The sequence below is a fragment of the Moschus berezovskii genome, chromosome 25 (assembly GCF_049115385.1).
Source record: "Moschus berezovskii isolate FMDL1 chromosome 25, NW_MosBer_1.0, whole genome shotgun sequence".
In the NCBI taxonomy this organism is placed as follows: Eukaryota; Metazoa; Chordata; class Mammalia; order Artiodactyla; family Moschidae; genus Moschus; species Moschus berezovskii.
In genome coordinates, this window is record NC_142484.1 from 29,863,431 (window position 1) to 29,877,230 (window position 13,800).

The window sequence follows — 13,800 nt, forward strand, 5'->3', positions numbered from 1 at the left end:
GATGCTGAAGCTGAAACTTCAATATGTTGGCCACCTGATGTGAAGAACTGACTCATTGGAAAAGACCTTGATGCTGGGAAAGATTGAAGGCAGGAGAAGGGGACTACAGAGGATGAGATGGCTGGATGGCATCACCAACTCAATGGACCTGAGTTTGAGCAAGCTTTGGGAGTTGGTGATGGACCAGGAGGCCTGGCGTGCTGCAGCCCATGGGGTTGCAAAGTGTCGGACACAACTGACCCACTGAACTGAACTGACGGCTCTAGGCTGTAGTGATGGCTTCTTTCCAGTCATCCTTGTTCATTCCCTGATACTAAACTTCATCCCTTGCCTTCTGGTTGTCTCTTTTAGGTACTCAAATGGTCTTTCTATATATTTGTTTAGATCAGGCAAAATTGGTTTCTGTAAACAAGCAACTAAAAATTAAAAACATGAAAGATTATTAGTTTATTATCTACTCACCTTATTTTCTTATTCTCATTTAAATATGATGGGAAGCTGTTGTCAAGTTATTTTCTAAGGCATGATACCCACCTTTTTTCATTCAAATTTAAATGGTTCTTTGAACCTTCCTTCAGAACTTCTATCCCATCCATGCTTTCCACACCAATTCCATATTCTTTTTATTTCTTGATTAGATTACTATTATGAGCTGAACTGTGTGCCACACAAACTCATATGTTGAAGCCCTAACCACAGCACTTCAATATAGGACTAATTTAGGAGATCTTGAGCCTTTAAAGACATGATTAAAATGAAGCCATTATGGTGAGTCCTGATCCAGTCTGATCAAAGAGAAAACTTGGAGACACAGAGGACATCAGGGGTTTGTGTGTGCACAGACGAAGGGCTATGTGATGACACAGCAACAAGGAGTCTACCAGCAAGTCAATTAGAGAGGCCTCAGAAGAAACCAAACCTGCTGACACATTGATCCTGCACCTCCAGCCTCCAGAAATGTAAGAAAAATCAACTTTTGTTGTTTAAGGCACCCAGTCTATGGTATTTTATTTTGGAAGCCCTAGTTTACTGATATAACTTCTGAATATCATAAGGCAGCTGGAACACAGACTTCAGTCTCCTTAACAGCCTGCAGAGTGACCATTTTAAAATCCATAAAATTCAGAGTCACTGGCGATTACTCTATATCTTAATAAATTTGAGTGACTTGATTTAAACCTTCAGTTTTACAATACAAAAGACCATTACCCTTCAAATTTCTTACTTTTTCATTGTCCTTGATGCTGGGAAAGATTGAGGGCAGGAGGAGAAGGGGACGACAGAGGATGAGAGGGTTGGATGGCATCACCGACTCGATGGACATGGGTTTGGGTGGACTCCAGGAGTTGGTGATAGACAGGGAGGCCTGGCATGTTGAGGTTCATGGGGTTGCAAAGAGTCGGACATGAAAGAGTCGGACATTACTGAGCAACTGAACTGAACTGAACTGAACTGCGGATACATTCCTGAAAGTCTAAGTAATGTATGTGTTGAAGACTGATAGCTGATACAAAGTATCTCAACATCTTCACAACTGTTCACAAGAAATTAATTAATCATTTTTGACTGTATCAACTTTACTTAAAGACTCCAAGAGCAATGGGAGGAAACTTCATCATGTACTGTACAGTCTTCTGCCTCCTAACTGGTTTTCCCTTTAACATTGCACTGGCTTCCGAAGGCAGTAACTCACTGTGTGATTATCCCCACGACCTCCTGAATAATAAACTCTAACTTCCCTTTCCTTACTGGACCTATCCCACTTACTCAGCCCTGAGTCATTCTGCTGATTAAAAAGTTATTCTGCTATTCTATCCCTTTACACAAGTGTCTAAGCATGCTGCTCCCTTGTCTGAAACTTACTTGCCATTTCCTGATGTTTATATGCAGAGTCTAGACTCTAGTCCAGCATTCCAGAATCTTGGCAATTTTCTCCTTCCATCTTCCAACATACATCACAACTGAAGCCACATAAAGCACATTCAGCCCTGAGGAGCATGTCAGCTTCTCTGTCCCGGAACTAGATGGCTGAACCAAAGATGTCAACTTCTGCTATACCTTTTCCTGCTTCCTCACCGCTCTCTGTGGACCAGAGCCTCTGTTCTCGAGACACCCTCCATATACAAAGCTTTCAGGTACTTCAGTCTCACACTGCCTGGCACAAAGTCGGTATTCTATAACTGTGTGATGAATGAATATATGACAAAGCAAGCCAATATACAACCCTGTTCAAAATCTTCCAAGGAGTCTCACTGTTTAGAGGATAAAGTCCACAATGTATTCTGATGTCAAGGGCCTCACAGAGTCTGTGCACAGCCTGTTTTTGCCCAGCTTCTCAGTGGTTCCCACTTGTAAGTTTAGACTCCTTCAACTCTTGTCAGAAATATTAAAGGCAAGCCCTGCCTCATGGAGGTAATGGGGAGGGATGAAGAGATGAGAGTGGGGTAGGCCTCTGACTTTACCTGTGTAACTGGTGATACCCTGGCGAATTTTTTCACTCTCGCTCTCTCTCCACCTAGAAGGAAGCAGCATGTCCATGAGCCTCACAGACCTCTTCCAAAGCAATAATAACACAAGCAGTGGCCAGAAAAGAACATTACCAGTCAAATGGAACCTTGGGCAGAGGGTATGAAATTTCCTCCTTTAAAGGATAACTCAAATGAGGAAATGATGGGCATGATGAGATCTAAAGACCATGGTTTCTTCTAGCTAAAATTCTTCAACCAGACGTTCCCTCTCCCATCCTGAACCTTACAATCTTGATGCATTTTTCCCCTCAAAAATTCTCAAATGTCATTTGATTGGGAAGATAAAAAAGACTATGGTCTGGAAAGTGGCAGTGATTTTCCCAGGGTCACCCAGCAACTACAGGAAAAACCAGGACTAAAACCCTGGCTTCCTGGAGGTGAGCTTTCTCTTTACACAGCACCCTGCTGTGTCCCATGCTGTGGAAGGTAGGACACTTGTTCTGAACAACCTTCAACTCTTGTCCTTTCCCAACTGATCCACAAGGGATATGTAGTAAAAAACTTTAATTAGGCTTTAGTGAGAGTCCTTATCCTTAGAATATGGTCTCACATTGAGGAGGTAAAAAGGGTATGTGGAGCTGCAGGCAGCATGAGAAGAAACAGGAGGTTTGGAAGATAAAACCCTGTCTCCCTGAGGATTTGTCACTTTACAGAGTGTAACTTTTTTCACAAATTTCACAAAGTACAAAACCATTTATACCTGATTTTGGGAAAAAATTATACAAAATTACAGATGCATACTTACAAATGAAAATGAAATATGGAAACAATGAAAACTGCAGAAAGAATATCCATGAAAATCCACAAGAACAGATAGAAATTTGGTGTCTGCAAAATAGAAAACACAGTTATAGGCATTTACAGTTAGAGAAGATTGTAGATCATGTAGCTCAAGTCCCTTGCTTGAGTGGGAATGGAGAGGGGCAGAGCAGGAGGAGGAACCTTGATTGCCGGGATTGAAGTCAAACACAGAGAATACCTGCTGCTAACATAACAATCCCCCCTTACATGGGCCAAGGGCTCTACAAAGACTAAAACACTTCACACACATCATTTCCCTGGACCCTCAACAGAGGTCAGAGGGAGTCGCAGAGATGTCACAGAGCAAGTCTTCTCTGGACCCAGGACTGCAGCCCAAGTTCCTTGACCTCCAGTGCTCTATGTGCTCATGGCACAGGTTCCCAAACCTGGCCGTGCATCCAAATCTACCTGAGCTGCAGCCTTTCGTAATACAGCTTCCTGGGCCTCATTAGCGACTCAGGAATCAGAATTTCTCATCTTTAACAAGCTCCCCAGAAACAAACAATCTGTGAACCAGCATTTATGAATCATTCTTCTAAATCATCATGCTTCAAATAAAAATGTTGAAATTATCATTCTTAACTAACACGCCCACTTCTCTAGGCTTCTTGCCTACATCACCCATTTCACAGCTCCATTATTTAGGTTCTACTAAATAAATTTTTTAATTCCCTGGCTTGATCCTCCCTTTCTACCTTCATTTTTCCATCTCCAATATTACTTGATGGTACTAGGTCTGGCATTTTTATCTTTCTTATGTCATTTCCATCCTAATTCAATGTCCTTGCTTGAATAATATGAATGATCAAGTTAATGATGAGAACAACAATTAACATTAATGAGCATTTATAGGAGCTAAGGTAGTATTCTATGCATGTGAGGTATATTTTCACAGCTAATTCTCACAATAGACCTATAAGGCAGGAATAATAAAATCTCTTAACCAACTTCTACTGATCCAAGGCTCCTAATCCCCAATAGGCAACTGACTGACTGATGCCTTGGCCTGCTACAGGCTGCCCACCAGATCAGCTGTATAGTCACTAAGAATCAGTTGTTCTTATGGTCCATATGACTTAGAACACCTATACTTTTTATAAGTGTACAGTGTAATTATTGTCATTGTTTTAGTCACTACGTCATGTCTGACTTTTTTGTAACCCCATGCACTGCAGCCCCCCAGGCTCCTCCATCCTTGGGATTTCCCAGGCAACAATACTGGAGTTGGTTGCCATTTCCTTCTCCAAGAGATCTTCCCAATCCAGAGATCCAACTTGTGTCTTCTGAACTGGCAGGCAGATTCTTTACCACTGAACCACCTGGGAAGGAGTTTAATTAATGTTATATTAAATCTATATAATCAGTTTAAAAAGTACATTTTCCAAAAAAAAAGAAAGTCAATGCTTTGAAAAACTCGATGATGACAGAAGAGGTTTTTAAAAAATAAACTGCAACTTAGGGGTGGGAGGATTATAAAAATCTGCAGATTCTGCTTTCTCCAAATGAACTGAAGTTCTTGTACATCAAGGAAACTAAACTTAGAAGTCACAGCTGGTGCACTGGGAAGCACATATAAGTGAGAGAATACAAGAGTCAGTCTGCTGAATGCTGTCAAAAGAAAGACTTTGAGGCTATGTCAAAAGGTGAATCATCTAGTTTCATTTTTTTCTTAACATGATGGTGTCCAGTTTTCCAAGCCTCATTTATTGAAGAAATTGTCTTTTCTCCATTGTATAGTCTTACCTCCTTTGTCATCTATTGATTGGCCACAGGTGCATGGATTTATTTTGGGGCCGGACTGATGCTAAAGCTGAAACTCCAATACTTTGGCCACCTCATGCGACGAGTTGACTCACTGGAAAAGACTCTGATGCTAGGAGGGATTGGGGGTGGGAGGAGAAGGGGATGACAGAGAATGAGATGGCTGGATGGCATCACCGACTCTATGGACATGAGTTTGAGTGAACTCCGGGAGTTGGTGATGGACAGGGAGGCCTGGCATGCTGTGATTCATGGGGTTGCAAAGAGTCGGACACAACTGAGCAACTGAACTGAACTAATCCTGTCCCATTTAACTATAATTCTATCCTTGTGCCACTATCATACTGTTTTGATGACTGTACCTTTTTAATATAGACCAAAGTCAGGGATCCTGATCCTTCCAGTTCCATTTTTCTTTCTCAATATTTCTTGGCTATTCAAGATACTTTTTGTATCCATAAAATTTTTAAGATTTTCTGTTCTAGTTCTGTGAAAAATGTCAATGATAATTTGATAGGGATTGCACTGAATCTGTAGATTGCCTTAGTTAGTATAGCTGTTCCAATGATACCGATTCTTTCAATCCATGAATATGGCGTATCTTTCTATCCATTTGTGTCTTCTTTGATTTTCTCATCCATATTGTACAGTTTTTGGAGTACAGGTTTTTTTGTCTCCTTCACTTCAGTTCAGTTCATTCGCTCAGTCATGTCCGACTCTTTGCAACCCCATGAATCACAGCACGCCAGGCCTACCTGTCCATCACCAACTCCCAGAGTTCACTCAAACTCACCTCCATCAAGTCAGTGATGCCATCCAGCCGTCTCATTCTCTGTCGTCCCCTTCTCCTCCTGCCCTCAATCCCTCCCAGCATCAGAGTCTTTTCCAGTGAGTCCACTCGTCCCATGAGGTGGCCAAAGTATTGCAGTTTCAGCTTTAGCATCAGTCCTTCCAATGACCATCCAGGATTGATCTCCTTTAGAATGGACTGGTTGGATCTCCTTGCAGTCCAAGGGACTCTCAAGAGTCTTATCCAACACCACAGTTCAAAAGCATCAATTCTTTGGCACTCATCTCTCTTCACAGTCCAACTCTCACATCCATACATGACCACGGGAAAAACCACAGCCTTGACTAGATGAACCTTTGTTGGCAAAGTAATGTCTCTGCTTTTTAATATGCTATCTAGGTTGGTTATAACTTTCCTTCCAAGGAGTAAGCGTCTTTTAATTTCATAGCTGCAATCAGCATCCGCAGTGATTTTGGAGCCCCAAAAAATAAAGTCTGACACTGTTTCCACTGTTTCCCCATCTATTTCCCATGAAGTGATGCGACCAGATGCCATGATCTTAGTTTTCTGAATGTTGAGCTTTAAGCCAACTTTTTCACTCTCCTCTTTCACTTTCATCAAGAGACTCTTTATTTCCTCTTCACTTTCTGCCATAAGGGTGGTGTCATCTGCATATCTGAGGTTATTTATATTTCTCCCAGCAATCTTGATTCATTTGTCTCCTTTGGAAGGTTTATTCTTAGGTATTCTATTATTTTGATGCAATGGTAAAGGGAATTGTTTCTTGAATTTCTCTTTTGGACCTTTTGCTGTTAGTGTATAGGAATGCAAGAGACTTCTGTATATTAACTTTGTAACCTGCAACTTTACCAAATTCATTGATGAGCTCTAGTGGTTTTCTGGGAGTATCTTTAGGATTTTCTATGTATAATATCATGTCATTTACAAACAGTGATAGTTTAAGTTCTTCAAGTCTGGATTCCCTTTATTTCTTTTTCTTCTCTGATTGCCATAGGTAGGACTTCCAAAAACTATGCTGAATAAAAGTGGTGAGAATGGACATCCTTGTCTTATTCCTAACTTTAAAGGAAATGTTTTCAGTTTTTCAGTGTTGATTTCTGATATTTGTAGGTTTTTCAAATATTGCCTTTATTTTGTTGAAGTATGTTCTCTCTATGCCCATTTTCTGGAAAGTTTTTATCATAAACAGGTGCTGAATTTTGTCAAAAGTTTTTCTGCATCTGTTGAGATTATCATATGGTTTTTATTTTTCAGTTTGTTGATGTGGTGTATTACACTGATTGATTTGTATATATTGATAAATTCCTGCATCCCTGGGATAAATCCCACTGGATAATGGTGTATGATCCTTTTAATGTGTTGTTGGATTCAGTTTGCTAGTATTTTGTTGAGGACTTTTGTGTCTATGTTCATCAGTGATACTGGCCTGTAATTTTCTTTTTTTGTGATATCTTTGGTTTTAGTATCAGGGTGATGGTAGCCTCATAGAATGAGTTAGGGAGTTTTCCTTCCTCTGCAATTTTTTTGGAAGTTTCAGAACATGTGGTAAATCTTCTCTAAATGTTTAGTAGAATTTGCCTGTTAGGAACATTTAATCACAGTTTCAGTGCTTGTGATTGGTATGTTCATATTTTCTATTTCTTCCTGGTTCAGTCTTGAGAGATCATACCTTGCTAAGAATCTGTCCATTTCTTTCAGGTTGTCCAATTTATTGGCATGCAGTTGCCTGTGTTAGTCTCTCATGATCCTTTGTATTTCTTTGGTGTTAGTTGTAACTTCTACTTTTTCATTTCTAATTTTATTGATTGTGCCCCCTCCCCTCTTGCTTGATGAATCTGGGTAAAGGTTTATAAATTTTATCTTTTAAAGAGAAAAACAGCTTTTATTTTTCATTGATTGCTCATATCATTTTCTTCATCTCTTTATCATTTATTTCTGCTCTGATCTTATGATTTCTTTCCTTCTGCTAACTCTGGGTTTTCTTTGTTCCTCTTTCTCTACTTGCTTTAGATGTAATGCTAATTTATTTGTCATTTTTCTTATTTCCTGAGGTAAGATTGTATTGCTATGAACTTGCCTCTTAGAACTGCTTTTGCTATGTCACATAGGTTTTGGATCATTGTATTTTCATTTTCATTTTCCTCTAGGTATCTTTTTACTTCTTTCACTTCTTTAGTGATCTATTGGTTGTTTAGTAACATATTGTTTAGCCTCCATGTGTTTTTGGCTTTTTACATTTTTTCCCTTGTAGCTGATTTCTAGTATCATAGTATTGTGATCAGAAAAGATACTTGATATAACTTCAATATCCTTAAATTTACTAAGACTCACTTTGTGGCCCAGCATATGGTCAGTCCTGGAGAATGTTCCATGTGCACTTAAGGACAATGTATATTGTGTTATATTGGGATGGAATGCTCTATAAATATTAGTTAATATCTGGTCTAATGTGTAATTTAAGGCTTGTGTTTCCTTATCAATTTTTCTGTCAGGAAGATCAGTCCATTGGTGTAAGTGAAATATTAAAGTCCCGCACTATTATTGCATTCCTGTCAATTTCTCACTTTATGGTTGCTATTGTTTGCCTTATGTATTACAGTGCTTATATTTGGGTGCATATATATTTACAATTGTTTTACCTTCTTCTTGGATTGTTCCTTTGATTGTTATGTAGTATCCTTCTTTGTCCCTTATAACGGTCTCTATTTTATAAAGTCTATTTTGTCTGAGTATTGCTACTCCAATTTTCTTTTGATTTCCATTTAGATGGAATATCTTTTTCATCCCTTCACTTTCAGTTTATATACAGCCCTGGGTCTGAAGTGGGTTTCGTATAAACATCATACATATGGGCCTTATTTTAGTATCCATTCAGCCAGTGTGTGTCTTTTGATAAGAGTATTTAATCCATTTACATTTAAGGTAATTATGGATATGTATTTTCCTATTACAATTTTCTTAATTGTTTGGGGTTTGTTTTTACAGATCTTTTTACTTCTTTTTTTTTCTCCTGTGATTTAATGACTAACTTTAGTGTTGTGTTTGGATTCTTTTTCTCTTTTGTGTGTGTGTGTGTACTGTAGATTTTTGGCTTGTAGTAACCATGGGGTTTTGACATAGCAGTCTATATACAAACAAGATTGTTTTAAGGTCTTTTAATTTCACACGCATTTCCAATATCCTCCATTTGTGCTCTCCTCACAGTTAAGTCGATGGTTTTCATGTCATATTTTGGTGCACAGATGATTTCCTATCTTTACTGTATGTTTGCCTTTACCGGTGAGTGGCTTTTTCATTTCTGCTTAGAGAAGTTCCTTTAGTATTTGTTGCAGTGTTGGTCTGCTGGTGCTGAATTCTCTTAGTTTTTGCTTTTCTATAAAGCTTTTGATTTCTCCAATGAATCTGAATGAGAGTCCTACAGGGTAGAGTGTTGTATGCTTCCCTCTAAGAGTTTTAAAGTATCTGGTCTTACATCTTTAATCCATTCTGAGTTTGTTTTTGTGGTAGATTGTTTATAAAAATGGCCACATTATTTGACTCAAAATGCAGGCCTAAATGAAATGTGACTGCACTGTCACTTTCCATTAAGAGGTAAAGTCTATTTTTCCCCCGACCCACCTTGAATCTGAACTTAACCGTGTGATTTTCTTTGGCCAGTGGTACATTTACAAACATCACACTGGGAGATCCTTAAGAAAGCATGTGCACTGGTGCTTGACCTCTGTTGCTGCTAGAAATCCAGTGCCAGCAGGTGAACATGCACAAGTTGGCCTCCTTGAGGATGAGTGACCAAATGAAGAAACCACAGTCATCCCAAGTAAAACCCTAGACATGTGGATGAGGCCATCCTAGACTGCCTAGTCCAGTCAAGCTGTCTCAGGCTGGAGAAACAACTCAGCCATCATATGGAATGTGACAAATATTTGTTAATTTTAAGCCACTAAATATTAGGTATGCTTTTTAAACATAATAAAATGGTAATAGACTATATATAACTTATTTCCCTATGTCCTGTTCTAACTTTTTCAACAAACAGACCACTAAGCAGACCCATGTGTGTTGGATAAAACTGCTTCTATTGTACTAGTTTTATCTCCAATTTACAAATAAACAATCTGAGGCCCAGCAGGTTAGATAACATTTCCGAGAGTTAACACAATAAGTGGTAGAGCCAAGATCTGAGTCTGCATATTCTGACACAGAATATGGGCTGCTTAGGAAAGCCTTTGGGATGCTGGTCCCTCCTCCTTAACCAAAGTTACCTTCAGTCTTTTAAATGTTCTTCTTTTAGATAGAAGTTATTTACTTACATCCTTTTACACTCTTTGATTTTGAAACACATGAATTTATTATAAATTTAAATATTATCAATCCAAGTATTGAAGTAAAAAGTTTTATTTAATATATCTGAAGGGAAAATTTTGAGCCATTACTGATTTAGGGGATAAGACTAGGAAGGGTGCACTGCTTTCTAATTTACATTTTTGTAATAACTGAATTTTATATAATGAACAAGTTTACACTGCAATTTTAAAAATCAAAACATTAGAAAAGTATATAGTACATACAAGAAGAGGGACAATATGGGGAAAGACAAGTGAAGAGGCAAGGGACCTGCCATCCTAGGTTTCCTTGAGGATCATCTGTAGAAACCTCCCCAAGCCATCAAGAAAGAAGAGGTAGGCAATTTTACACTGCCACCAGAGGGCCTCAATGAAATACCAGCCCTACAAGACTGTGTCCTTTGCCCTAACTACCTTGTACCTGCTCCTGACCCTGAACAAGTCAGAATAAAAAAAAGGGGGCCAGTAAGGCTTGAAGTATGGAGAAGGCAACAAAAAATATTCAGTCTTCTCATTTAGGTTTCTCTGCCCAAAGCTTTCATTTTCAAGGCAGTTTAGAGTTTGAGTTAAATATTCTGAACTACACATTTTGATCCTGAATTGAGGCTTTTTGGTGACTAAACAGTACATTGAAAGACTATCTAAGAATGACTAGAAAAACTATGGGATCTGAGAGAAATCTCATTCAGGGTAAGGAAAAGCCTAGCTCACAGAGCAGTTTAAAAAGTCAGAAAAGAGAAATTAAGCTGTTTTCTGTGGTTGCCTATTGTGTCTGGTGCAGTCATCCTATTTACACACTGGTAATAAAAATGGGCTCTGTAGCAGTTAATTTGTAAACTGGGGTTCCCTTCATAGATAATAAGTGATGGGATTCAGTTGGAAGTGTAACTCAGGTGTTCAGCTGCCCATGCCTCTGATCATAAGCAGAAGCAGAACAGAAGGGGAAATCAAGCTAGGTGATGGACACTCACACTCCTTCTCAAAAGCATTTTGGTCAGGACCCACAGTTCTCACTTTGGAATTCAAGTACACTTGAATTCCCACTCCTCAAGTCACTGTCACTGTTGCTCTGCTTACAGGTGGGGATGCAGTATCAACACACTGGAGTCAGACATTGTGAATCCTGCATCATGTGAAGCTTCGAACTTCAGATTCCCTGTGCATTACTCCTAGTGGCTAGCTCAGAGGGTTGAATTACAGTATCCAAGAAAGCCACATTGTGGGGATTCAATAAACAGCCAACTATTTATACCAAAAGTAATTTCTCCCTGAGAATATCAGAAGGATCTGGGTGAGGAACAATGCCATATCTCCAATGTCACATATTGTTTCTGCTCTTAAGTAGCTACCCTGGGGACTACACAGTGGGCAATGTAGGAGTAGATGGGGGACAGAGACTCCAATTGTATCAGTCTAGGAAGAATAATCTGAACAACCAGCTCACCATGAAGTAGTAAGGGTGATCCATCTCATTCAGGACTTCAATGTTGTCTGTGGTCACAGAGTGAATACTGTGGCACCAGACCAATGAGAAGAGCCAAGGTTCATTGACGAGGTATAAGTTGATGCTGATGTTAGCTGCTTTATACTCTCTGGGAAGAAAAGGAACCCACAGGAGATTTAGATTTAATCTTATTTTTATCATCTAAAAGGTAAACAGCCACAATATTTGTGAAAGACTGTAGCTTAAATCACCAGAATTAGTTGGCCATGGGACGACTTATGACATGACACGTAGAATGAGCTCATGTTACAGTGAGACATAGAACTGCATTTAATACCTTTCCTCCTCAATCAACAATAGTATGCGTGTCCTAAGGGGAAAAGAAAGAAAGGAAGAAAAGAGGAAGGAAGGAAGGAAGTGGGGTACAGAGTGAGTAAAAGATGGAGGGAAAATGGGAGGAAGGAAAGCCCTACTAGAATTAGCCAATTTTCATGGTATAAACATTCCTTTTTTCAAAAATTTTTTATTAGAAAACTGAAATTTACAATGTGTTTATATCACTCACTGAGTACGTGACATTTATAAACAACATCATTACAGAAAGATAACAAAAATACAAAGTCTTAAAACCTAAAGGAATGGAAAACATTATCCACTGAGGCCTTAAACGTAGTAGACTTTACATAAAAAGGAAAAGCAATGAGTATACCAGTATACAGCCAGTTTAAGAAGTTAGCAAAATAAACAGAATAATCATAAAGAAAAGAAAGCAACTAATACATAACAGGTATTAATGCAATAAAAATAAAGATAAAATTGAGAGGCTCAACAGAGTCAAAGCTGCCTTAAAAAGCTTCTCTAAAAAGGGAAACATCAGGTAACAATAATCAACAAGAAAAATCTTGCAAATAAACAATACTCAAAATGGGAATTACTCATTGAAGTCTTAAGAATATAAATAATAGAAACAACTTTATGCCTATACATTCAAAGATTAGTTGTCTCGTATACAGGGTTATCATTACCATCTTTCTAAACTCAATATATATGCATTAGTATACTGTATTGGTGTTTTTCTTTCTGGCTTATTTCACTCTGTATAACAGGCTCCAGTTTCATCCACCTCATTAGAACTGATTCAAATGTATTCTTTTTAATTGCTGAGCAGTACTCCAGTGTTCATCACAGCACTGTTTATAATAGCCAGGACATGGAAGCCACCTAGGTGTCCATCTGCAGACGAATGGATAAGAAAGCTGTGGTACATATACACAGTGGAGTATTACTCAGCAAAACATTCCTATGTATGAGTGCATGCTAAGTCACTTCAGTTGTGTCCTACTCTTTGTGACCCTACGGACTGGAACCCACCAGGCTCCTCTGACCATGGGATTCTCCAGGCAAGAATAATGGAGTTTCCATGCCCTCCTCCAGGGGATCTTCTCAACCCAGGGATTGAACCCACACCTCTTACATCTTCTGCATTGGTAGGCTGGATTTTTACCACTAGTACCACCTGGGAAGCCTTAGCCCAATTTCAACCACCACTGTTAAAACAGGTTTGCAAACCTCTTTGGCTCCAATGAGCTGGTATGAGTGAGCTCCACATACTACTGTGAAGCAAATATATTTACTTCCCTCAGAGAACGTACAACTCTCTACCTGCTTTCCTATCAGTCTTCTTTACTTGACTGTAAGCATATTAAAGCAGAGATTCTGTCTTATTCATTTCCATATAGTCAGTACCTGCTTCATAAATAGTTAACTGAAGGAATAAATAAATGAATACCTATCTGGTAAATATTCACATTTCAAATTTTTTCAAAAGCACTGAGTAGGAGAAATGGAACCCAAATTTCCATGTGCACTAAATGTCAGTAGATATGCACACAGTATCTATAGATATGGAAAGAAAATAAGTAGAAGAACATCTAGTAATTCTAATCAAGTTATCATCTTCAGAGAAAATTTCTCACAAAATATACTATATAAATCCCTTCAAAAATTTTTGTTTTAACCCTGACATGGCACAGTATATTGGAAACAGCTCTGTACAAGCCTGGGTGTAAATGCAGTTTTGTCATATACTAGCTTGGCAGGTTCTTAAGTTCA

At 38.7% G+C, this 13,800-nt stretch overlaps 1 protein-coding gene across 1 annotated transcript in view; it reads right to left on the bottom strand.

Moving 5' to 3' along the window:
• Positions 1–13,800, bottom strand: part of LOC129548372 (glycerophosphodiester phosphodiesterase 6-like) — a 102,857-nt gene that overhangs the window by 9,232 nt on the left and 79,825 nt on the right. The window contains exons 13-15 of the mRNA XM_055414899.2: positions 11,689–11,836; positions 3,274–3,356; positions 2,463–2,515 (exon numbers count right to left, since the gene is read on the bottom strand). Coding sequence (XP_055270874.2) covers positions 2,463–2,515; positions 3,274–3,356; positions 11,689–11,836 — 284 coding nt within the window. The remainder of the gene's footprint in view (positions 1–2,462; positions 2,516–3,273; positions 3,357–11,688; positions 11,837–13,800) is intronic.